Raw genomic sequence first — 27,509 nt, forward strand, 5'->3', positions numbered from 1 at the left:
ATTCCTCCCCCGAGGGGCCGCGGACCAGCCAGGTTTGTAATCTCAATTAAATAAAAGCCCTTGTTAGGATAGCCGAAATATCTGTATTTATGTAATTCAAAAAGGGCTGCCATATTTTATAAAATAATTCGGTCTTTCGGTGCACCATATTTGTAAGGAAGTCAAGGGGAATACATTCCATAATTAGTCTGTGCCAATTTGAAAGTCCAGGGGGGCCCTCCGCCACCCAGTTCATCAAAATATTTTTCCTTGCACAGAAAGAAAGAATAGAAAATAGTCTCTTCCCGTACGTGTCCAGGGAGGGAAAGTTCGAAAAGCCCAAGAGGAGAGATACGGGGTCCACTTTTATTTCCGTTCCTAAAATTTCTGTCAGGGTACTTGCTACTTTAGTCCAATATCTACGGATCTTATGACAGGTCCGTAAGCAATGTACAAGAGTGCCCACCTCTATTTTGCATTTAGGACACATTGGAGATGCTCCTGCCTTAAATTTTGCCAATCGAACCGGTGCTATATGGGCCCTATGAAGTATCTTCAGCTGGATAGCCTGGGTTCTGTTACAAATAGTAATTCTTCTAGCATTTTCCCAGATATCATTCCACATTTCTGTGGAGATTTCTAGTCCCAGATCCTGATCCCATGTTTTAAGCAGATTATCCATATCTCCCGATACTTCATCATGTAGTAAATGATAAATATTACTGACGGAAGATACCCCCACTGGTCGTAGGACACTACATTCTCTATCGGATTTATAAAGACTATCTAAGAACGTAGTCTTCTTCGGTATATAATCTCGAATTTGGAAGTATCGAAAGAGGTCTCCATTGGGTAATCCGAATTTCTGACGCAGCTGTCCGAAAGACATCAGGACCCCATCTTTAAATAAATCCCTGAGACATGAGATACCCCTGGATCTCCAGAGTTTAAAAGTGGCATCTGTTAACCCTGGTTGGAATCCCCATGCTCCCACTATCGGTGCATAGGGGGATGTTTTATGTGAATTACCCTCATTTTGCCGCATTATATTCCAAGCCTTGATTGTATTTAGTATTATAGGGTTTTTACAGTGATCTGTAATGATTTTCCTCTTGTCTGAGAATAAAAGATTAATAAGTGGGTATTTTACTTGAGAAGCCTCGATGTCCAACCAGATTGATTGTGGATCAGACAAGACCCAATCAGCTATGTAACTTAATAGGGAACTTAACTGATATTTCCTAAAGTCTGGGAAGTCCAATCCACCCCTTGCCTGTGGAAGCTGTAGCTTCTTCAGCTTAATGAGGGGCCGCCAATGATTCCAGATAAAGGAACTCAGCCAGCCGTATAATTTACATAAAGCCGTCCTCGGCAGCATCACCGGAAGCATTCTCATAGGATATAGGAGACGGGGCAGGATATTCATTTTGATTAATGCTATTCTACCCAACCAGGAAATTGGCAGGTCTCCCCATCGCTGGAGGTCCTGCCTTATCCTTTCCAATAAATACACAAAAAATTAGCCTTATACAACTGACCAAATACTGGAGTAATAAAAATGCCTAAATATAAGAAGCCCTCCAGGGACCAGCGAAAGGGAAAAAGGGAACCGTCCGCTAAGCGGGGTATCACAGCAAGGCCAACCATTGGCATAGCCTCCGATTTTGAAAAATTAATTTTATAGCCTGAGAATGCACTAAATGTATTAATAACTTGGATTAAGCGAGGTAGGGACATCAAAGGGTTACTGAGGAATAGAAGAACATCATCTGCATAAAGGGTAATTTTATGTTTACCTGTACCAATCCTTGGGGCCACTATATTAGGATCAGCTCGTATAGCTTCTGCTAGTGGTTCAATTATTAGCGTGAATAACAATGGCGAGAGGGGACATCCCTGACGGCAGCCCCTACCCACACTGAAGCTATCCGAGCCTAATCCATTGGTAACCACAACTGCTTTGGGATCACTATACAATGTTGAGATCCATTTGGTAAGCACCTGTCCAACACCAAACCTCTCCAATGTGTAAAACAAATATGACCATTCGACCCTATCAAATGCCTTTTCCGCGTCTAATGAAACCACTACTCCTGGTATCTTTCCCTGATGACAAGCTTGAATCATATTCAGAGCCCTTCTAACATTATTGGATGATCTACGGCCCTTAATAAACCCTGTCTGATCCTCCTCTATAATATGTGGCAGTATCCTTTCTAGTCTCAGTGCTAACGTTTTAGAGAGGATTTTAAAATCTACATTTAGCAAGGATATTGGTCTGTATGATGTACAATCTTCTGGGTCCTTTCCTTTTTTAAGGATAAGAGAGATATTTGCCTCTTTCAGCGAAGGCGGGAGACAGCCCTGACTATATGCATAGTTATACATGTCCATAAGTGGACCAACCAGTATTTCTGTAAATTCTTTATAGAATTCAGCTTGAAAGCCATCTGGGCCCGGCGCCTTACCATTTTGAAGGTGCCTAATTGCATCAACTATTTCTTGGGGTGTAAGAGGAGCATTTAGGACCGATACTTGTTCCGGAGTTAGGTCTGGAAAAGTCAAATTTTTAAAAAATGACTGCATCTTCTTCGTCCTATCTTCACAATCCTGTGATTTATATATCTCAGAATAGAATTCTCTAAAGGTCGCATTAATCTTTTTATGATCATGAGTCAAAATACCCGTACTTTCCTTGATAGACGTAATAGTCTGAGGGGCCTTTTTTTTCTTTGCAAGAAATGCTAAGTATCTACCCGGTTTGTCGCCATATTCATATAACCTTTGCTTTGCAAATAATATTTCCCTCTTAGCCATTTGAGTAAGCGTAGTGTTTAGAGCTGTCCTAAGAGCTGTAATCCTTTGCAATTTAATAATAGAAGGTCTATCAGTGTATGCTGTTTCAGCCGCTTTTAAGCGGGCTTCAAGCAGACGCTGTTGTTCTCCCTTTAATTTCTTCTGGGTCGCTGAGTAGGAGATGATCAAGCCTCGCGTGTAAGCTTTGATGGTCTCCCACATCATTGACGGGTTGCTAGTTGTACCTGAATTAATTTCTAAAAAAGTTTTAAATTCTTGAGAGAAGTACTTTACAAATTTACTATCTTTCATTAAGAAGGGGTCCATACGCCAATGCCGAGGGGATGTCCCACTGTTCCTCGCCTTAGTTTCCATATATACAGCAGCGTGGTCAAAAATTGCTATATTACCTATTTTACAGGATGATATGGAATTTTAAAAAATCGAGGGGGCAAAAAACATATCAATTCCGGTATGACATTTATGTGGATTAGAGTAGAAAGAAAAATCTCTACCCTGTGGATGAAGACATCTCCATACATCTACTAATCCTAATTCTTTGTTCAGATCCATCAATTGTCTAGATCTGGGAGATACTCCTGCAGTACTCTTGGGAATCCTGTCTATTTCTGGATCCATAATACAATTAAAGTCTCCCCCTATAATTATATGACGGGCATCAAAAGCCATCAATTTTGAAAAGGCTTCCGTTATAAATTTAAAGGGGTGTGCCGGGGGGCAGTACAAATTTAAAATCCCATATTCCTCTCCATTTATGAGGGCTTTAATCAAGATATATCGTCCAGATTCGTCTTTTATCTGCTTTAGGATTTTGAAAGGGAAATTCTTCCGAACAAGAATAACAACTCCCCTGCTTTTTGAGCTAAAAGAAGAAAAAAAGGCCTGATCAAATCCGCCCTGTCGTAATTTCAAGTGTTCTTTATCTAACAGGTGTGTCTCCTGTAGGAGAGCTATATCAACTCTTTCCTCCTTAAGATTTGATAATATTTTCTTCCTTTTAAGTGGCGAATTACTCCCCTTGACATTCCAGGTGCACCACTTAACCGACTGATCAACCATAATCCTCTGGGCCAATCCGAGACCCCTTCGGGAGGGGGAACCCTATCCAGAACATCCCGAGCGTGGAACATGTAAAATTTACAAAAATAAAGCCTCTTTAATACACCCACAACAATACAGTAAAAAACTATTTCTAAATAAAAAAAATATAAAATGTATCTAAGTGGAGACTTTCCCCCTTGTTCCCAGGGGGCGTCACTTCCTCTCCAAAAGTCCCTCATATCCTCTCCCAACCAATGCCCCACCCTTGACCCAGGCACTCCTCAATAAAATGAGGAGAATTCAAATATAATACAAAGCTAGAGTTAACAGTGAGCACCCCACCCCCACCCATACCAACACCTGGGTATATTTGGTAATGTTAATACCATATATAAACATATAACTATAAAATTACCACTTCAACAAATAATAATTAAATATGATAATACAAAATAACGAAGGGAAAAACAACCCCGCTCCTAAAGACAGAGGTAAAATCAAATAAGGTAACCACCTCCCCCCACCAACATTAACCAAATCCCCCAGCTTATATATATATACATATATATACATACACATACACATATACGTACATCCCTCATATATACATAAAATAATAACAGAAAACAACTCCAAGGGGGGGGGGGGAGAAAATCAAATCCCTCTCCCCACCCCCCATGATAATATTAAGCAGTAAGGTAAGAAAAAAAAAGGGAGGGGATATAAACCAAAGCGGGGGGGGGGGGGGGGGGGAGAAGGCAGACCAACATCCATTATGTCCTACAGTTTATCTAAGAGAGTCCAAGAATTCCTTAGCCTTTTCTGGTGATCCAAAGTTATATACGGATCCTTCATGGTTAAAGCGTAACATCACTGGGTAGCGTAAGGAGTACTGAACATTTAAGTCCCTTAAACGCTTCTTCACCTTGTCGAATGCCTTCCTCTTTCGAACCAGAGCCGGGGAAAAGTCCTGAAATAGCATGATCTTGGATCCTTTGTAGATCATAGCTTGGGGGTCTTTTCCGAGATTTCTAGAGGCTTCTAGGAGTATCTGCCTCTCCCTGTAGCTCTGCAGCCGGAACAGGACCGGGCGTGGGCGCTGGTTCGAGCCGAGCCCGCGTATTGCTACCCGGTAGGCCCATTCCACCCTTACCTGGCCTGATCCAGCTTGCAGATTTAAAAGTTGTGGCAGCCACTGCTCCAGGAATGCTGTAAGCTGGCCTTCCTCTTCCCGTTCGGGAAGGCCCAGCAAACGAATATTTTTTCGGCGACCTCGATTATCGAGGTCGTCAATATGATTTTCCAAGGTCCGGACTCGCTGCTCGAGAGTCCGGACCTGATCCACGGCCGATTGAGCGGTTGTCTCCGAGGTCGCGGCCTTTAGCTCCGCCCCTCCGACTCAGCGTTGAATTTCTTCAATCTCACGGTCGTGCTTCTGCAGCGCGGCCGAGAGCGACTCCCAACGATTTCTGGATTCGACGATAAAAGCATCGATCTTCGAGTCAAGCTTGGAAAGCATTTCTGCAAGGTTTGTTACTGTTGGTAAGTCCCCCGGGGCGGCTGTGGATGCCTCTGCTGCAGCTGGAGAGTGTGGGGGAGGGATTCCTGCTTGCTGAGAGCTGCGGGCTCCCTTCCCTTTAGTCATTTTAACTTAGGATTAAGTTGTTTAAATGTAATATTACACAACTAATTGAGTTACTAAACTATTATAAATGATTTATAAATGATTTGGTGAGCTTGGTAGGGGGTAGGTGACCCACTGTGCCCAAGTCTTGGGAGGAGCACTATAGACTCAGTCTTACTGGGTCGCCGCCATCTTGGATCCCCCGAGAGGAATTTCTTAAGTGTGTACCAAGACCATTTTCTGATTCAGTATGTGGATGTACCTACTAGAAAAGGTGTAAAACTTGACCTACTCTTGGGAAATAAGGCAGGGCAAGTGACTGAGGTGTCAGTGGGGGAGCATTTTGGGGCCAGCAACCATAATTCTATTCACTTTGAAATAGTGATGGAAAAGGATAGACCAGATCTAAAAGTTGAAGTTCTAAATTGGCGAAAGGCCAATTTTGACGGTATTAGGCCAGAACTTTCGAAAGCTGATTGGAGTCAGATGTTCACAGGTAAAGGGACAACTGGAAAATGGGAAGCCTTCAGAAATGAGAACACTAATCCAAAGAAAGTATATTCCTGTCAGGGTGAAAGGGAAGGCTGGTAGGTATAGGGAATGCTAGATGACTAAAGAAATTGAGGGTTTGGTTAAGAAAAAGAAGGAAGCATATGTCAGGTATAGACAGGGTAGATTGAGTGAATCCTTCGAGTATAAAGAAAGTATGAGTATACTTAAGAGGGAAATCGGGAGGGCAAAACGGGGACATGAGATAGCTTTGGCAAATAGAATTAAGGAGAATCCAAAGGGTTTTTACAAATATATTAAGGGCAAAAGGGTAACTAGGGAGAGAATAGGGCCCCTCAAAGATCAGCAAGGCAGCCTTTGTGTGGAGCCACAGAAAATGGGGGAGATACTAAATGAGTATTTTGTATCAGTATTTACTGTGGAAAAGGAAATGGAAGATATAGACTGTAGGGAAATAGATGGTGACATCTTGCAAAATGTCCAGATTACAGAGGAGGAAGTGCTGGTTAAAAGTGGATAAATCCCCAGGGCCTGATCAGATGTAGCCTAGAACTCTGTGGGAAGCGAGGGGAGTGATTGCTGGCCTCTTGCTGAGATACTTGTATTATCGATAGTCACAGGTGAGGTGCCGGAAGACTGGTGGTCGGCAAACGTGGTGCCATTGTTTAAAGAGGGCGATAAAGACAAGCCAGGGAAGTATAGACTGGTGAGCCTGACCTCGGTGGTGGGCAAGTTGTTGGAGGGAATCCTGAGGGACAGGATGTACATGTATTTGGAAAGGCAAGGACTGATTCGGGATCGTCAACATGGCTTTGTGCGTGGGAAATCATGTCTCTCAAACTTGATTGAGTTTTTTGAAGAAGGAGCAAAGAAGATTGAGGGCAGAGCAGTAGATGTGGTCTATATGGACTTCAGTAAGGCGTTTGACAAGGTTCCCCATGGAAGACTGATTAGCAAGGTTAGATCTCATGGAATACAGGGAGAATGAGCCATTTGGATCGAGAACTGGCTCAAGGGTAGAAGACAGGGTGGTGGTGGGTTGTTTTTCAGATTGGAGGCCTGTGACCAGTGGAGTGCCACAAGGATCAGTGCTGGGCCCTCTACTTTTTGTCATTTACATAAATGATTTGCATGCGAGCATAAGAGGTACAGTTAGTAAGTTTGCAGATGACACCAAAATTGGAGGTGTAGTGGACAGCGAAGAGGGTTACCTCCGATTACAACAGGATCTGGACCAGATGGGCCAATGGGCTGAGAAGTGGCAGATGGAGTTTAATTCAGATAAATGAGAGGTGCTGCATTTTGGGAAAGCAAATCTTACCATTAAGTGTATAAGTCCTGCTAAGGTCCGAGGGAGTGTTGCTGAACAAAGAGACCTTGGAGTGCAGGTTCATAGCTCCTTGAAGTGGAGTCGCAGGTAGATATGACAGTGAAGAAGGCGTTTGGTATGCTTTCCTTTATTGGTCAGATTATTGAGTATAGGAATTGGGAGGTCATGTTGTGGCTGTACAGGACATTGGTCAGGCAGCTGTTGGAATATTGTGTGCAATTCTGGTCTCCTTCCTATCGGAAAGATGTTGTGAAACCTGAAAGGGTTCAGAAAAGATTTACAAGGATGTTGCCAAGGTTGGAGGATCTGAGCTACAGGGAGAGGCTGAACAGGCTGGGGCTGTTTTCCCTGGAGCATTGGAGGCTGAGGGGTGACCTTATAGAGGTTTACAAAATTGAGGGTCATGGATAGGATAAATAGACAAAGTCTTTTCCCTGGAATCGGGGAGTCCAGAACTAGAGGGCATAGGTTTAGGGTGAGAGGGGAAAGATATAAAAGAGACCTAAGGGGCAACCTTTTCACGCAGAGGGTGGTACGTGCATGGAATGAGCTGCCAGAGGATGTGGTGGAGGCTGGTACAATTGCAACATTTAAGAGGCATTTGGATGGGTGTATGAATAGGAAGGGTTTGGAGGGATATGGGCCTGGTGCTGGCAGGTGGGACTAGATTGGGTTGGGATATCTGTCGGCATGGACGGGTTGGACTGAAGAGTCTGTTTCCATGCTGTACATCTCTGACTCTATGACTCTCTGTGGGAGATGTTAGCGACAAATGAAGATTGGATAGACTGGGTTTGTTTTCACTGGAGTGCAGGAGGTTGAGGGCAACCTGATAGGTTGTGAATGGCATTGATAGTGGAAAGTATGAAGTTATTTCCCCAGGGTGAAGGAGTCAACAACTAAGGGACATGGGTTCAAGGTGCAATGGGGAAAGTAATTAAGAGATGTGCGAGGCAAGTGTTTCGCACAAAAGATGAAGTGTGTCTGGAATGTGTTGCCAGAGGAAGTAGTGGAAGCACCTGGATGAAAACATGAATAGGAAAGGAATAGAGGGATATGAATCTTGAAAGTGAAAACTGGTTTAGTATGGCAGGTCAAACTTTAGGCACATGCTTGGAGGGCCGAAGGGCCTGTTCCTGTGCTGTATTGTTCTCTGTTATGACTATATGATGTTATAGATGTACAGCACGGAAACAGAAACTTCAGTCCAACTTGTCCAAGCCAACTAGATATCCCAATCCAATGTAGTCCCACCTCCCAGCACAAGCCCATATCCCTCTAAATCCTTCCTATTCATATACCCATCCAGATGCTGTTTTAAATGTTGCAATTGTATCAACCTCCACCACTTCCTCTGGCAGCCCATTCCCCACATGCACCACCCTCAGCGAGAAAACGTTGCCCCTATTATAGTTGTTTTTTATCTTTCCCCTCTACTAAACCTATGCCCTCTAATTCTGGATTACCCCACCCCAGGGCAAAGACTTTGTCTCTTTACCCTATCCATGCCCTTCATGATTTTTATAAATGTCTAGTAGGTCACCCCTCAGTCTCTGACGCTCCAGGGAAAACCGCCCTAGCCTATTCAGTCTCTGCCTGTAGCTCAAACCTTCTGACCCTGGCAACATCCTTGTAAATCTTTTCTGAATCCTTTCAAGTTTCACAACATCTTTCCAATAGGAAGGAGACCAGAATTGCATGCAGTATTCCATCAGTGGCCTAACCAATGTCCTGTACAGCGGCAAATGACTTCCCAACTCCTGTACTCAATGCTCTGACCAATAAAGGAAAGCATACCAAATGCTGTCTTCACTATCCTATCAACCTGTGACTCTACTTGCAAGGAGCTATAAACCTGCATTCCAAGGTGTCTCTGTCAGCAACACTCCCTAGGATCTTACCAATATAGCAAGGGATGTGTCACTATGGTCTGTCAATGGCACTGAAAGCTGTCTCTTAGTGCAAGAAGCCATATTGCATTGTGAATGTCAAGACACAGAATGAGGCTGACAAAACTGCCAGAAAGCCAACTCGCATTTTTTTGAAGGAGAACAAAGAAATGAGCAAAATGTAACAAGAAAGGGAAAGGAGATTCTCCCTATGGAGTCGAATGAATATCTCTACCCCTGCTCAGGGTTTTGCAGTGCAGCACAGTGTGAGAAACTTGTTGAGTGATTTGTCCAGATAGTGCACTCATCCAAAGATGGCACTTAAGCAGAAAAATGTTACTGGAATTTCAGGGACTAACCCGTAACCTTTTGCAATGCTTCTGCTATACAATGTTAGGTCATTGTAAGGTGTGAAAAAAGTTGAAAATTAAAGGCATTGCTTGGTTTACTGTTTTCACTATTTTCATTTTTTGTATTGAGCATATTTGTAAACAAATAAAATTTAAGTAGGTGTTTCCTCAACCACCTTAAGCCCCACTGAATGAACTTTTATGGGCAGGCCCCCTGCAATATAAGTTGTAATTTCACTGGATAGATTTTTGTTCAGACTAATTCCCTTCTATTGTGCTTACTATTCTTCTCATGCTTGCCCTATCTTCATATCCGAGACTGCAGTCAGAATCTTCTGTGTATCATTTGCATCAATACATTCTTGAGTAAGGTGTGAAGAAAATGAGGATGCAAACAGATATAGGTTGTGAGTAGCAGAAATCTGACAATATAATGTGGGAAGATGTGAAGTCATTGACTTTAGCAGGAAAATTAAAGTATTAAACAAAAATTTCTGTAGAATTTAGACTGCAGAAGGCCTGATGTTCTGGTGTATGAGTCAGAAAGCCTAATATTCACATAAAACATGTAATCCAGAAGGTTAATGGATGCAATCCTTTGCGAGGGAAGTAGGGATGTTATGTTTCAGTTATATGGGACGTTGGTGAGCCCACAGTTTAAATGCTGTGTGCTGTTTGGTTTCTTGTTTTTAAGGAAGGAAGTAAATGCATTAAAGGCAGTTCTGAGGAGGTTGGCTAGGTTGATACCTGGGTTGAATAGGTTGTCTCATGAGGATAGTTTGGATCAGTTTGGGCTTCTTTCCATCAGAGTGTAAAAGAGTGAAAGATGACTTGAAGTGTGTAAGATGCTGAATTGCCTTCACAAAGTGATGTGATCTGGATGTTTCCTCTTGTGCATCAATCTAGAACTAGGGAGCACTGTTCCATAATTTGATCTTTTTGGTAAGATTATTTTTGTGTTGAGACACTTTGGAACTCCCTGACTTTGTGGTGCAGACAGGGTTGTGGAATTTTATTTTTAAGATGTTTTTGTTGGTTAGAAAAATCTTGTTGGGTTAGTGGGAACAATGAGAAAACAAAGTTCAGCCAGCTCTTATTGAATGGCGTGACAGAATCTGGGCATATGGTCTACTTCTATTTTGTATTTTTATGTTATACTTGATGGCATCAGATTATGCTAATCTTACTCCAAGGTAGGAATGATCTTACAGAATAATTAATAGTTGCCAGTTTAAAAGTTAGCCACACAGACATGAAATAAAAGTTGACTGTAATAAGTGTATAGCCATTGTTGAAACTTATTTAGCTGGAGATTTCAGATGAAAATGATCGGATGGGTGACACACATTACAAATTCCATCTCTGAGCTGCACTTTTAAACTCCAGAAATGTGTTATGAGTAACTGGTGCAGAGAGACCACCTGCAGTGCAAACATTCCTGAGCATTCAGCCAGAAGTTAGTTCTGTCTAAAATGCTCAAACCGTTTCAATTAAATGAGCTCTCGGAAATGGTCACTGAACTAAATGGCATTGATAACTTCATTAGGAAAGAATACACACATTGACATTTTAACAGTTGCAGCAAATCTATTCATCCTTCATTTTTGGAAAGTTGCAGGTTAATGAACTATTTGCATTTATTTGAATTGGAGGCAAAAAAAACTGATCTGTTGTGGAAAGTCTCTAGAACAATCCTTAACAAAAAAAAAAATCCTCCTCCTCAAATTATCTAGTCCTGTTACAATTGACCATGCCACCCCCTCCAATGCGCCTCCACTGTTGTTTCATGGACAAAACTGCTCTTGTTTAGTTCCGCTCTTAACTATCTTGTTTTAGATTAGATTAGATTCCCTACAGTGTGGAGACAGGCCCTTCGGCCCAACAAGTCCAAACCGACCCTCCGAAGAGTAACCCACCCCCCCCCCCGACTAATGCACCTAACAACTATGGAAAATTTAGCATAGCCAATTTACCTGACCTGCACATCTTTGGAACGTGGGAGGAAACTGGAGTACCCAAAGGAAACCCATGCAGACATGGGGGGAATGTGCAAACTCCACACAGACAGGTGCCCAAGCCTGGAATCAAACCTAGGACCCTGGCATGGTGAGGCAGCAGTGCTAACCACTGAGCCATTGTGCTGTCCTGGAATCACTTGCAATGGCATCTCTTCTGTTTCTGCATCATTATCCCTAGTGACCTCTGTAAATCCAACTTTGGGTCTTATCTCTGATATAATCCAAAAGCAGAGTATTAATTTTCATATCTACTTCACCACCTTTTGGTTAAACTGTCAAATTACTTGTTAGATATCCTGTTAGGCAGAACTTTTGTCCGATAAAGATTTAAATCATCAATTTTGGTCCCTGCTGCAAATTTTATTCACTAAATACTGACTCCCTCTCCCTGTCTGGAGATAATCAGCTTAACTAGTCCATTCGCATATTTGTGATCTGATTTATGCCACTATAAAGACTGCCTGATTTGACCCCTACCTCAGCTCTATTTTTAATATTCTCATTTGTCGGCTCTAGTTTTGGACTATTCCAATGCACTCCTGACTGGTGTCCCATGTTCTATTTTCTGTAAATTTGAAGTCATTCAAAATGTTTAAGGCGCACACAGTTTTCATTCCTGTCCATTCTTGATCAAGCAATGTTTCAATTTTAAAAGCCTCATCCTTCAGTGGTCTTGCTCCTCCCTATGTCTAATCTCTGGCCGCACAGCCCTCCAAGATTCTCATGCTGATCTAATTTGGTTTCTTGACCATCCCTGATTTTAGTCTCATCGTTGCTGCCTGTGGCTTCTGATGCCTTGCCCCTCTGGCCTGGAGTACTGCTTCTACTTTGCTTTCCTCCTTTAAGGTATTGCTTTTCTTCTTTAAGACATTCCTTGGCATTACTTGTGTGGCCCACTTTGTTTATACTATTCCCCTCCTGTTTTGGAATTTTTCGTTGCATTAAGGATTTTATGGAGAGATAAATTGTTGGAACAGTTGTGATTATATAACTTTTTTGCTGAATTCTACCTTTAAATTTTTTTTGTAATTAAGGATAACATTGTCTCCATAATTGCATTTCAAAGTGATTTATGTCTTGGAAGAAAATGCTGCAGTATCATTGCTCAGGGGCATAGACAATATTGCTCATTATCTGCAACAGAATAGCATTGCACAAAGAACACTTAAGTTTGCAATGAAAGTTGGTGACTTCAGTATCCAGGTCATTTGTTGCTGAGTCTCAAACTTATATATGTTGCCTAAATGTTTCGATGTCCTTCTTCAGCAGATGCTTAAGCTCCAAAATTGGTCCTAACCAAACTGGAGGCACCATTTGTTTTGTTCATTATGTAGATGCGTGTTGTTAATTACCATTTTTCTGTATTCTAAATTGGAAGCACTGAATTCTGGCATGATTAGAATTTTCACTTCTAGACTTTCAGATATACAATAAAATAAACTTGGAATAATTCTAAATTATCCTTTTGTAGGATTTTGTACCATTGTACCAAGACTTTGAAAATTTCTACACCAGAAACCTGTACATGAGGATTCGAGACAGCTGGAACCGGCCTATCTGCAGTGTCCCTGGGGCAAAGTTCGATGTAATGGAGAGGGTTTCTCATGACTACAACTGGACATTCAAGTAAGTCACTCCATCTAAAACTAATGTACCGACTACTCCTGTTCCGGGTTAATGACCCAACTTGCTGTTTGCTAGCTGATATTTGTGGTAGATTCGTATACCCTTTTCACCACAAAAATTGTGCTTGAAATGTGGCACTTAAACACAATGAGATTTGAACAACTAACAACAGTCAGCTAGTGAGTTGGCAGAAGGACTTTTCGGATGCTTTGCTTACCTTGGCTGTGCAGTTATCTATGAAACTCAGTGATGTTTAACCTCTTGTTCAGGAACCGAGCATTGGTACTTTAGGAGAAAGTGAGGACTGTAGATGCTGGAGATCAGAATCTGGTGCTGGAAAAGCACAGCTGGTCAGGCAGCATCTGAAGAGCAGGAGTCAGCATTTCGAGCATAAGCTCTTCAGGAATGAGGGGGTGGCCCAAGGGGGCTGAGAAGTAAATGGTGAGGTGGGGGGAGGGGGTGATGTGCTGGGGGACAAGGTAGTTGGAAATGTGATGGGTTGGCTGTAGTAGTGGGATCTGCTTCAGGGCAAAAGAGACTACTGCGGGGCGGGGAGCATGGCAGTAAGAAAAATTACCACCAAAAATACAGTACTTAGTACTATTCTGGTGTGTCACCTTGGATTGTGTACACTGGCCTGAATCTGCAAACATAGTCATAGAAATCATTTCTGAATCCTTTCAAGTTTCACGACATCCTTCTACTAGGAAGGAGACCAAAATTGCATGCAATATTCCAAAAGTGGCCTAACCAATGTCCTTGTACAGCCTCAACATGACCTCCCAACACCTGTATTTACTCACTCTGACCAGTAAAGGAACATCGAATTGTTTCAAACTGATATTCGTAGTCAAGATTTTGGGGAATGCAGTGGCCTCATGGTACTGTTAATCAAGAGACACAGATATTGTTCTGGGGAGCTGAGTTCAAATCCTGCCATGACAGATGGTTGAATTTGAATTCAGTGAAAAAGAAATCTGGAATTAAGAGTCTGACTATGACCATGAATCCATTGACAATTGTTGGAAAAATCTATCTGGTTCACTAATGTCCTTGAGGGAAGGAAACTGCCATCCTTACCTGGTCGGGCCTACATGTGACTCCAATCCCAGCAATGTGGTTGACTCTTAATTGCCCTGTGGGCATTTAGGGATGGGTATTAAATGCTGGCCTAGCCAATGATACCCTCATCTTGTAATGATTTTTTTATTATAATAAGATTTGGAGATAACTAACGTGAATGTGGATTTCAGGCACATTGTGTTGAGATGGAGCTGGGTACTCGCTATGAAGGTGGAAGTAGGGTGAACATCTGAATAGGCTAGGGCAGTAAAAGCTGAGCATGGATTGTGGGAGACATTATTAGACACTGGGAAAGGAAATGAGTGAAAGAGCAAGTTATTTATACCTTACTTTATCAATTGTGATATAATTAAGTACACTGGTATTGCAATAATGTCTAAGCTTTGCATTAGTGAATTCACTCTTGTAACTTAAGTTTTCATTCAGATGGACGAAGTGCTGTCTAACATACTCAATAACATGGTTAGAGTAGTTAGCAAACTGCGCAGTTCCCAGACCTTCCCTTGAACAATGTCATTGAGATTCTAATTTCGCAAATAAGAGGCTGATGTTTAGACATGAAGCTTTTTTGCTTATACTTGTGTGGCTCAAGCTATCAGGCAAACATGAATGGGAGTTGTGTTTATAAGTGATTGGAATTAGAGTCAACGTCATAGTGATGTACTGCATGAAAACAGACCTTTCGGTCCAACCCGTTCATGCCGACCAGATATCCCAACCCAATCTAGTCCCACCTGCCAGCACCTGGCCCATATCCCTTCAAACTCTTCCTATTCATATACCTATCCAAATGCCTCTTAAATGTTGCATTTGTACCAGCCTCCACCACTTCCTCCGGCAGCTCATTCCATACCTGTACCACCCTCTGTTTGAAAAGGTTGCCCATTAGGTCTCTCTTGTATCTTTCCCCTCTCCCCCTAAAACTATGCCCTCTAGTTCTGGACTCTCCCACCCCAGGAAAAATACTTTGTCGATTTATCCTATCCATGCCCCTCATAGTTTTGTAAACCTCTATATGGTCACCCTTCAGCCTCCGCGCTCCAGGGAAAACAGTCCTAGTCTGTTCACCGTCTCCCTATAGCTCAAATCCTTCAACTCTGGCAACGTCCTTTTTAAAGCTTTTCTCAACACTTTCAAGTTTCACAACATCTTTCCAATAGGAAGGAGACCAGAATTGCATGCAATATTCCAACAGTGGCCAAACCAATATCCTGTACAGCTGCAACTTGACCTCCCAACCCCTGTACTCAATACTCTGACCAATAAAGGAAAACATACCAAACGCCACCTTCACTATCCTATCTACCTGCGACTCCACTATCAAGGGAGCTATGAACCTGCACTTCAAGGTCTCTTTGTTCAACAACACTCCCTAGGACCTTACCATTAAGTGTGTAAATCCTGCTAAGATATGCTTTCCCAAAATGCAGCACCTCGCATTTATCTGAATTAAACTCCATCTGTCACTTGTCAGCCCATTGGTCCATCTGGTCAAGATCCTGTTGTACTCTGAGGTAACCTTCGCTGTCCACTACAATTCCAATTTTGGTGTCATCTGCAAACTTACTAACTGTACCTCGTAAGCTCGCATTCAAATAGTTGGCGTAAATGATGCAAAATAGAGGACCTAGCACCAATCCTTGTGGCATTCCACTGGTGACAGGCCTCTAATGTGAAAAACAACCCTCCACTACCACCCTCTGTCTTCTACCTTTGAGCCAGTTCTGTATCCAAATGGCTGGTTCTCCTTGCATTTCATGAGATCTAACCTTGCTAACCAGTCTCCCATGGGGGGATCCTTGTCGAATGCCTTACTGAAGTCCATATAGATCACACCTTCTGCTTTGTCCTCATCAAACCTCTTTGTTACTACGTCAAAAAACTCAATCAAGTTTGAGAGACATGATTTCCCACGTACAAAGCCATGTTGACTATCCCTAATCAGTCCTTGCCTTTCCAAATAAGTGTACACCCTGTCCGTCAGGATTCCCTCCAACAACTTGCCCACCACCGTCAGGCTCACTGGTCTATAGTTTCCTGGCTTGTCCTTACCACCATTTTTCTTAATTGGTGGCACCATCTTAGCCAATCTCCGCTCCTCCGGCACCTCACCTGTGACTATCGATGATACAAATATCTCAGCAAGAGGCCCAGCAATCACATCCCTCGCTTCCCACAGAGTTCTAGGCTGCATCTGATCAGGTCCTGGGCATTTATCCACCTTTATGCTTTTCAAGACATCCAGCACTTCCTGCTCTGTAAATGGACAATTTTCAAGGTGTCACCATCTATTTCCCCACATTCTATATCTTCCATATCCTTTTCCATTGTAAATACTGATACAAAATATTCATTTAGTACCTTCCCCCATTTTCTGCGGCTCCCCAAAGAGCGCCTTGTTGGTCTTTGAGGGGCCCTATTCTCTCCCTAGTTACCCTTTTGTCCTTAATGTATTTGTAAAAAAAAACCTTTCGATTCTCCTTGAGATCGTTTTGGCAAATAGATTTATGTCCCCTTTTTGCCCTCCTGATTTCCCTCTTAAGTATACTCCTACTGCCTTTATACTCTTCTAAGGATTCACTCGATCTATCCTGTCTATACCTGACATATGTTTCCTTCTTTTTCTTAACCAAACCCTCAATTTCTACAGTCATCCAGCACTCCCTACACCTACCAGCCTTTCCTTTCACCTTAACAAGAATATACTTTGTCTGGATTCTCGTTATCTCATTTCTGAAGGGTTCCCATTTTCCAGCCTCCCCTTTACCTGCGAACATTTGCCCCCAATCAACTTTCGAAAGTTCTTGCCTAATACCGTCAAAATTAATGCAGTAGTTTTCAAGCCACCTCTTGATTTGGTCTTAATACAAGATAACTGTGATTAGTGAACTATATGGTACCAATGTTGGTCAATGCTATTACCTCTAGGAGCAGTTCCTTGAAATGCCAACCTTTTGTTTGCTTAACAACTGGCTATAGGGAGCAAAGATTATTTCCAATAAAAATAGTCAATCAAGATGCTTTACAGGGCAGGAGTTATTGTGATGTTCTGTAGGTGTCACATCAGACTGAAACCTGAACTGTTTTTCTCTCTCCCTCTGTTACCAGACTTTAGTTTCCCCAGCATTTTGGTGTTTATTATTTATATATTATTTTTATATTATTTATATAATATTTTTATATTTATTGATCGTGTACCTGTATATGTTAATTTCAATTTGGATTATTAATTCTTGGGTTTTAGTTTGGTTTGAAATCTTGGATTTCAGTCCCTTGTAGTTTGTTTTGCACTGCAATAATACAGGCTTTTTAAAAAAGAAAATAGTCACATGGGCTAGAACTATGAAATCTAGCAACTAAAAGGTGGGGGAAGAAGGGCTTATGCCCGAAATCCTGAAGAAGGGCTTATGCCCGAAACGTCGATTCTCCTGTTCCCTGGATGCTGCCTGACCTGCTGCGCTTTTCCAGCAACACATTTTCAGCTCTGATCTCCAGCATCTGCAGACCTCACTTTCTCCGCTGGAGATACCAGCATTGGACAAGTGCAGATATGGAGGAGGGAGAGGGGTAATGGGGCTGGAGCAGATCTATAGAGATGGTTAGAGGGCAACTTGGGAGGAATTTCAAAACGAGGATGAGAATTTAAAGATTGACCTTTCCTTTACCAGGAGCCAAAGTGTTTCAGTGACCACAGATGAAAGGAATTTTGCAAATGTGTGCAAATCTGAAGCTCAGAGGATAAAACGTAGGGTGGTGAGCCAGAGATGCTTTGGAATATTAAAGTTTTGAGATATCAGACATAAGTGAGTTTCAGTAGCAGATGAGCTGAGATAGGAGAAGAATTCAACAAGATTGTGCAAGGAAAAATGATTAGTCAGGAGCTGGTTTAGATTAGATTTAGATTTAGATTAGATTACATTACAGTGTGGAAACAGGCCCTTCGGCCCAACAAGTCCACACCGACCCGCCGAAGCGAAGCCCACCCATACCCCTACATTTACCACTTACCTAACACTACGGGCAATTTAGCATGGCCAATTCACCTGACCCTGCACATCTTTTGGACTGTGGGAGGAAACCGGAGCACCCGGAGGAAACCCACGCAGACACGGGGAGAACGTGCAAACTCCACACAGTCAGTCGCCTGAGGCGGGAATTGAACCCGGGTCTCTGGCGCTGTGAGGCAGCAGTGCTAACCACTGTGCCACCGTGCCGCCCACTGGTCTTGCAGTCAAGTGTAAAACTCGGAGGGGAATGGTGGTAGCACAGAGCAGCACTCCGAAAGTTAGTGCATCCAAATAAACCTGATGTTGAGACTTTTAAGTTGGAACTGGATGGTGACTGTTCAAACTCCTTTCTCAATCATTATTGCAATCAGCAGGAAGTGCTCAGTTTAAGCTGGATTTTAATTTTAGACCCAGTGATGAAAGATCATCAAGCACACTGCATTTTACATTGAACATTAAAACTGAGATTTTAGAATATTTTAAGTGATGCAGAAACCCTGATGCAAACCATGTTGAATATGATTGTTTAACTCTTTATTGTAATTAATTTTGTTTCACTAGCGCATTGGTTGCTAAATGTGATAAATGGACTTATTTTGATTTAGGTTTACTGGCACCGTCATCAAAGATGTCCTCAATATGGGTTCTTACAACTACCTGGGCTTTGCAGAAAGCCAGGGTTTCTGTGCAAATGCAGCAACTAAAGCAACTATCCAGTATGGAGTTGGGGTTTGTAGTTCACGGCAAGAAATTGGTAAGTTACAATCTATAAAAGGTTTTAATTTGTCACTGAATCTGGAGGGAATAATATCACGGTTTCATGAACCTGGTACTGACTCGCAAACCCCCCACCCACCACCACCACCTTCCATTTGTCTCCTAGGTGCATGCATCAAACAGCTGTTTATATGCATCTTCAAGACAATAAAATGTTTTAAGGTATTTGAGGAAACATTACCCTTTTGAAGAAATGTGCGAGAGGCATGAGATATTATACAGCCATTGACTTGCAAGCTTACTGCAAGTGTTTTGCAGCATTGGAGCAAATGTATGTGGATTCTTGACACATCAAGCATGTTGCTGTAATGGTGGTTGTTCCTCTATTGGCGCTTGCTGATTGTGAATATGATGAAAGGGAGATAAATTTAGGAGATGCATTCCCCCTGAACTGAGTGTATATTCTCGCGTACAATAAATCATCCTCTGCCATTTCCGTCACCACCAGTCATACCCCACCACCAGAGATACATTTCCCTCCTCACCCCTTTCAACATTCTGCAGAGACCATTCCCTCTGCGACTCCCTCATTAGGTCCAAGCCCCTCACCAACCCACTCTTGGCATCTTCCCTTGCCGCCGCGAGAGGTGTAAAATCTGCATGCGCGCCTCCTGTTTCCTCTACCCAAGGTCCCAAAGGATCCTTCCACATCCAGCAGTGATTTTCCTGCACATCAAAACACTTCATCTACAGTGTCCGTTGCTCTCAATGTGGTCTTCTGTACAGTGGGGAGAGAGGATGCCAACTTGCGGAACATTTCAGAACATCTCTGGAATGCACATGCTAAACAACCACACTGACCTATGGCTGACCGTGTCAACCACCCCCCCCCCCCCACCAACTCCAACAGACATACAAGTCCTGGGCTGTCTCTACTGCCAAATCCTAGCCACCGAACGACTGGAGGAAGAACACCTCATCTTCCATCTTGGGATCCTCCAACCATATAGAATTAATGTCGATTTTCACCAGTTTCCTCATTTCCCCTCCCTCACCTTATCCCAGATCGAATCCTCCAACTTGGCACTGCCCTCTTGAACTATCCTACCTGTCCATCTTCCTTTCCACCTATCCACTCCACCCTCTACTCTGACCACCTACCCCCCCCCCCCGGCCACCGTCTACTTATTGCATTCTAGCTACCTAGGGAGATTTAAACAATCCTTGGGTAAGTACATGGATGATGATGGGATAGTATAGGGAGACGAGCTGAGAATATTTCACAGGTCGGTGCAACACCAAGGGCCGAAGGGCCTGTTCTGCACTGTATTGTTCTATGTTTTACCTTCCCAGCTACTTTCTTCCCCCCCCCCCTCCATTTATCTCTCAGCCTCCTTGGCCCCACCCCCCACTCTGCGCACAGGCACAAGCACACATTCCTGTTTGAGCTTATGCTCGAAACATGTCCTGCTCCTTAGATGCTACCTGACTGGCTGTGCTTTTTAATTCTGATCTCCAACACTTTGCGGTCCTCACTTTCTCCTCAAGTAAACAATAACAATTTTCAGGAACAGCTGTTTAACAATGGAACGTTTGATCAGGGGAGTCTACAAAGAAGAATGGGAAAGAAAGGAATAATGGGGAAAACCATTAACTGTGAGCAGCTAATTTCAGTATTTCAGCCAAAACTTGCAGCAGTCCTTATTGGTCTGGATTAAGAAATGTAAATTAAATCAGTATCTGTTTTAAAAATAGTCTAGTATGGAATGGGACATAGTTTTTTCGCTACTATATAATGTGCAGTCATGGCATTTTTGTCTTTTCTGTTTTCAAACATAAAAATGTTTGACCAATGAATTACTTTAGATGTGCACTGACAGTTGTCGTGTAGGCAATCATAAGCATTTGCTGCAAGTGATTTAAGCACCTTCTAATAGATGTAGATGTTTCAAGTGAATGTATATAACAAGAAGGTTAGATTAAATGTAAGAAATTTAGGACAGCAGCTGAAACTGCTTTTCCTCTGACTTATGACGCTGTGGAATGCTTTAGTAAAGTTGATTAAATCAGATCATCTTAACATTTGAGGATTGATTATGCAGGGGATTGAAGGTTAGAGGGTAAAGAGATATGATCCCAGCTGATGTGCTAGTTACTGTACAAGTCAGATCTAGGACTGAAATCTGACTTGATAAATGTTTGGATTTAACCAGATGGTCTGTCTGAAACAGAAGTGTGCAATGTTGCAGACTTGGTTTTAACAATAAAGCAGGAGTTTATTAAGCAAAATAAAATAGACAAAAGTATTTCAGATATCTAAAGATTTTGAAACATGGTAGAAATATAATCCCATTAATTTTAAAACAGTCATTTAAATTAGCCAAAAACATCTTTTGTAGGGTAGAGCATTTTGGGGTAATTGAGTATCTGGCTGGTTTTTGTTAATGTTGGTTGATTTATGATATTCTTGAGCTACTAAAAGGGATAGACATTGTTTTGTAGAGAGTAAAAATTTCTTTACTGTGCCCAGTATTAGTTGCTAACTGTTGTACAGAGCGGCAAGCTAGTGTGCAAATCTGTCTGTCTGATATATTTTCCATTCCAGAGCCGATGTTTACTTTTTTGTATTTTTTTTCCTCTGGATGTTACATTTTTAAACAGCACATCACTTTCTGGTTAATCCTGGTGTGGTTGAGGCAGCAAGTCTGAATTCATTCAAAATGAGCTTGGATCTGTGTCTCAGTCCCAAGCCTCCAACTCGGCACCGCCCTCCAGACTCGTCCATCACTGCCCCCTTTGATCTGTCACCTTCTCCCTCACCTTCATCCAACTATCCCTTTTCCAACTACCTCACCCCAACCACACCCCTTCCCATTTATTTCTCAGCCCCAACCCACAAGCCTCATTCATGATGAAGGACTTTTGCCCGAACATCGATTCTCCTGCTCAAGTGCTGCCTGACCTGCTGTGCTTTTCCAGCATCACACACTCTACTTGGATCTATACCTGAAGGCTGTCAACCTAGTACTGGAGAGTCGAATTGAAATAGTTGACTTTGTTCAGCCGGTGCACGGCCAATGAGTTACATGACCTCTTTTCTGTGCCATGGCTTTTCTATGTTAAACGTCAGCTGAGCCTCTTATCATTGATGTTTAAATGAAATAAACAGCTATTCTAAGTGTGCTGACATGCAAATTAGAATGTTTGAAAAGATTAAAATTTATTTCCATTTCAAATTTAAGATTAATTCCATTCACAGGTAACTTAGACAAACATGAAGAGCTAGAAAAGTTAGTGGCTCGATTCTTGGGAGTTGAAGCAGCCATGGCTTTTGGAATGGGCTTTGCAACAAACTCTATGAATATTCCTGCTCTTGTTGGCAAGGTTTGTTCACTTTTCTTACCTTTACTTATTTCTACACCATAACCTCTCTCCAGAAATCATTACAATTTGTATTGGAGTGTAATAATTCAGTCAGTTGCATTTCCTTGCTTTCTCAATTGAATGACTACAGTATACCATGAAGTGCTTTATCTGCAGCTAAAATCAATCCTCACCTGAAATATGCGCACACTGTTCTGCAGGGTTGGAGATCAAGTCTGACTCGTTCTTTCTCTATTTTCTTCCCCTACCCTGAGCACTCTGAAGTAGAAAAAAGGATTGCTGCATTAATATTAATTATAGGAAATTGAATGCAGAGAGTCCAGCTACAGGGATTGGATAGAATCAAATCTTGTGCTGCAGTATGTTTTTTAACTTTGCTATTAGGGAAGCAGTTAGCATGTGTTTTCAGCCATTTGTGTTTATTAGTGGTTCTTTTTTCTGATTGTAACTGAATCGTTATTCAAGTGAGAAAGGAAGGAAATGCCACTGACTGCATTATTACACTCCCACAAATGGTAACGATTCCAGATTATAAGACTGGCAAAGTCCTGTATTCTTAATGGCTATAGTGCTGATTTAGCCACTCATCTCATTGTAGAAAATTGTGAAAATGAACATGGGCAACATTTTCATTTTTGGATTAGTGTGTGTGTTTTGGCCATGCCACCACAATCATTAAAAACTAAGTAGTTCCCTTGAGGAAGGGAATGTTCCACTCGTTTAGCCGACAACATGATTTAATACATGTTTGAAGTAGCCTGCAACCCCATTCAGTTGTCAGAACTGTCAAAACGTGGCCCTCCATCACTTCTCTGCACCGCTAACCACATAATTAAATACAATACCATGTCTTTTTAGTACTGAAATTGGAACTATTTGTATATACACTGTGAATTTTTAAAGTGTAGCTGTTAAGTGTTGAACTTGAAGAGCAAGAAAACATTACGTTCCATTGGTCATTGCTGAATTCTTCCACACTAGTGTCACATGAGTTTCAACTGTTAGATTAGATTCCCTACAGTATGGAAACAGGCCCTTCGGCCCAACAAGTCCACACTGACCCGCCGAAGAGCAATCCATCCAGATCTATTACCCTACATTTACCCCTGACCAATGTACCTAACACTATGGGCGTTTTAGCATGGCCAGTTCACCTAACCTGCACATCTTTGGACTGTGGGAGGAATTGTGTTAACAAGATGCAAACCTTCTTACAGTCATGAAATGAATCCATTTGAAAACAAATTTTGCTTGCTAAGCAAGTTGGGGTTCATATTTACAACTGATTGTGGTGCCAATTTTTTTTGCCCATTTACACTTTTATAAAAATATTTATGCATGCTGGATGAAATGGCAAAACATGCCCATGGTATACTTTCCAGGGTAAGGTACACCCTGGAAAATTTTAACCTATTGATATTAAGTGTATTTATGCCTATAGATATCTTTGCTAACCTGCTTTGTTAATACATCACATAGTGTTAATACGTCAGAGTGGCATTTGGGTTGAGCAATTAACATTGCAACTAATGCACTTACATACGTTAAATGTAAAGATTTCGAAAGAGGTAGGAGCACAATCCCATTCATCCAAAATTGCATTTACAGTACTCAGTTACACCAGGAAAAACTGCTTTCTAGCATTTTAATAGATTTAACTGTGACTTCAACTTGCAGTCTGGAAAATCTGATGGCCGCCTCTTCCTTTTCTCGGGAACACCACTTCAGTCATCCATCTCTTTGGCAGAACTGCCCCCAACTGAAATTTTTAAAATAAGTAGAAAATGTGTAAGGAACTCAGCAGCTCTGGAAGCAGCTGTGAAGAGAGAAACAGAATTGATATTTCAAGTCTGATATGACTCTCTACTTTTAGAACTGAACTGTTTAAAGAATCATTTAACTGTTTTTCCTCTCTCCATTGTTACTGCCAGACCTGCTGAGATTCTCCAATATTTTGTTTCTGTCAGAGTTCCAACATCTCCAATATTTTGTGCTTAAATTTTTTAAAATCTGATTTCAAGCCATGGTATTTCCCCAAGCTTTAAATAAAAACACCCAGCGAAGTGTTTCTAACACAAACCTCAATACAAGATTGTTTACCTTGTCTACTCATAACCTCTCCTAATGTAAACAAAAACCCATTCATCCTGGAGGCTGCTTCTCCAAGTTTAAAAGAAATCACCATGGCTAAAGGAATATTTGCAAGTTAATCATTGAGGAGAAAGTGAGGACTGCAGATGCTGGAGATCAGTCAAGAGTGTGGTGCTGGAAAAGCACAGCAGGTCAGGCAGCATCCAAGGAGCAGGAGGTGAAAGGCTTATGTCCAAAACATCGATTCTCCTGCTCCTCGGATGCTGCCTGACCTGTGCTTTTCCAGCACCACACTCTTGAAGTTGATCATTAAACCCATCAAATGCACAGAAAAAAACCATGTGACACTAATTCCAAACTTGTATATATTTGAATATAATTTAGTTTTGTCTCGCTCCCTACATCACAATCACTCAACAGTGGATTAGTGAGGCATAACAATCTTTGTTGTGGATCTTGTACAGCTGTACCAGTGGTATGGCAGCTTATTGAAGACCATTTGGAAAGGATCCTGGGATATTAAGTATTGGTAATGTGTCAAGAATTGTGGGTGTTCATACCCTCAATTCTCCATGTGATTATATTCCAACTTCACTCATTTTGGAGAATGAATCCTAGTGAAAAGGAAAAAACTTGTTATGGGCAAAAGAAGTTGAGAAGTTTTTTTAAAAGGTGAAGTTCTAACATTTTCTTTAATCTCTTCAGGGTTGTCTAATTTTGAGTGATGAGCTAAACCATGCCTCCTTGGTGCTTGGAGCCAGACTTTCAGGTGCAACCATCAGAGTTTTCAAGCACAACAGTAAGTGGAATTTCTGCAATGCATCTTGTGAGTGATGCACATTGCTGCTACAGAGTGATATGGGGAGTAAATGTTTGTGACTGTGGTGCCAATCAGGCAGGCTGCTTCATACTGGATAGTGTCAAACTTGAGTTTTTAGACCTGCGCCTGTGCAGGCAATTGGTAATGCCATTGAATGTCAAGAGGCAGTGCTTAGAGTCATTCTTAAAGATGATCATTGCCTGGCCCTTGTTAGCCCAAGCCTGGATTTTCCTCAAGTCTTGTTGTACTGCGGAATGGACTCATTTAGTAATGAAACATGGACACTGCTGGCTAACACTGCTGCCTCACAGCGCCAGAGACCCGGGTTCAATTCCCGCCTCAGGGCGACTGACTGTGTGGAGTTTGCACGTTCTCCCCGTGTCTGCGTGGGTTTCCTCCGGGTGCTCCGGTTTCCTCCCACAGTCCAAAGATGTGCAGGTCAGGTGAATTGGCCATACTAAATTGCCTGTAGTGTTAGGTAAGGGGTAAATGTAAATGTAGGGGTATGGGTGGGTTGCGCTTCGGCGGGTCGGTGTGGACTTGTTGGTCTGAAGGGCCTGTTTCCACACTGTAATGTAATCTAATCTAATCTAAAAACCCAGCATTTATTGCTCATCCCTAAATGACCAAAGGGCAGCTGGGTTAACTACATTGCTGAGAATCTGGAGTCACATGTAGGCCAAACCAGATAAGGACAGCAGATTTCCTTTACTAAAGGGGAAAACAGATGAGTTTTTATGACCGTGGTTACATGTTTGCCATTTTATTCTAGATTTTTTATTGAATTCAAATAAAACAATTTGCCATATCCCCAGACATGGGTTACTAGTCCAGTGGCATTTCCACTTCATTGTCTCCCCCTTCATGAGGTGGTTTGAGAACGATCTCTCGCTCTCTGGGGCAAGTACAATTAACAGGTTGGAATAATGCAGCAATTGGTTGCTTCCTGTTCCTGCCACTTAGTTCCACTAATCCCTGCCATCTGGCTAATGTATTAGCAAAATCAAACAAAGAAATGTATATGTCAATGAATTTGTAAGTTAGTGGCAGATTGTGTAAATCTTGTGCTTCCTACAAATGCCAACAATCTAGTTACATAAGAATAAGCAGTGGCTTTCAAAAATGAATACACCATTCAGCTGCTCAAGCCTATTCAACTATTCAGTTAAATCATTTTAGTACTGAAGTTATGTATTGCTTGAAAAAAATGCTGTCAAAGCTTTTCATCTTGCCCTCGTTAGGACAGATCAAAGCATAGCACATTTCAAAGGGAGCAATCCTCATAGTGTGCAAAAATGCTGCTGATTGGTTGGCAAGTCACTCAGGTCAAGATGCTGACATGGAGAAACCTGACCACAGAATCACAATACTGGACATTATGGTTTGTGTTTTGTGAGTAAGAGCTGGTTTAGTACTCTGCCTTTTGCAGACAACTAAAGGGATACTTTATCTGGTGCAATCTGCCAGGCTTTGGGATATACAGCCTACGTACCTAGTGTCACGCTACTGAAACTTTCACTGTGGTAGTGATGAGAGTCTAGCTGATCATAATGCTGAACAAGTCAGACTCCAGAGTGAAACCTGACTTAATAACAAAAGTTTTATTTTTACAGTTTGTTAATCGTAGTCAGTTGGTCAGTCATTAAACTTATGCATGCAAGGCTGTCATGTGCTTTAACAACAGAATGTATTCATTACCTAAAGGGCAAGTTTTGGCAATTTTGAAAGGCATTATTATAAACAGCAAAACTTTCAGCCCTTCTTTTCTGAGCAGTATCATGAGACCATAAGGTATATGCACTCAACCCAATGAAGTATCATTCCCTATCCTCAATTTAACCTGTAAATTCAATAAGAAATTCTAGCAAGCATTTCCTTTCATTGGTTTTCTGCATGCTCACCAGATGTAATTGTCTCCATCTCTTCCCCCAAGGTACAGGCTAACTGATTTGCTTTTCTCACTGACCGTTAAGAATAACTCAAACGTCTTTCAAGCATGATAGCCTGAAAGCTTCCCCACACAAAAATGTTCATCTGCTGGAGTTTATCTTTTCTACTGAATTCAACCTGATATTGTTGCTCCGGCCATCTATGTTAGATTGTCGGCATTCAACTTTGTGAACTCTTTAGCATTTATTTCCCAGGTAGCTTTCAAGAAACTCAGCAGATCTGGCTATCTCTGAAGAGAGAAACATTTCAAGTCCAATATGACTCACTGACGTT

General features: G+C 41.9%; 1 protein-coding gene across 1 annotated transcript in view; it reads left to right on the top strand.

Moving 5' to 3' along the window:
• sptlc2a (serine palmitoyltransferase, long chain base subunit 2a) overlaps nucleotides 1-27,509 on the top strand; it is a 128,919-nt gene that overhangs the window by 32,844 nt on the left and 68,566 nt on the right. Inside the window, exons 3-6 of the mRNA XM_043697043.2 lie at nucleotides 13,030-13,184; nucleotides 18,880-19,028; nucleotides 22,251-22,375; nucleotides 25,172-25,265. Coding sequence (XP_043552978.2) covers nucleotides 13,030-13,184; nucleotides 18,880-19,028; nucleotides 22,251-22,375; nucleotides 25,172-25,265 — 523 coding nt within the window. The remainder of the gene's footprint in view (nucleotides 1-13,029; nucleotides 13,185-18,879; nucleotides 19,029-22,250; nucleotides 22,376-25,171; nucleotides 25,266-27,509) is intronic.

The sequence above is a fragment of the Chiloscyllium plagiosum genome, unplaced genomic scaffold (genome assembly GCF_037043375.1).
Source record: "Chiloscyllium plagiosum isolate Xiang-an unplaced genomic scaffold, Cpla_swu_hap1 HiC_scaffold_8, whole genome shotgun sequence".
Taxonomy (NCBI): Eukaryota; Metazoa; Chordata; class Chondrichthyes; order Orectolobiformes; family Hemiscylliidae; genus Chiloscyllium; species Chiloscyllium plagiosum.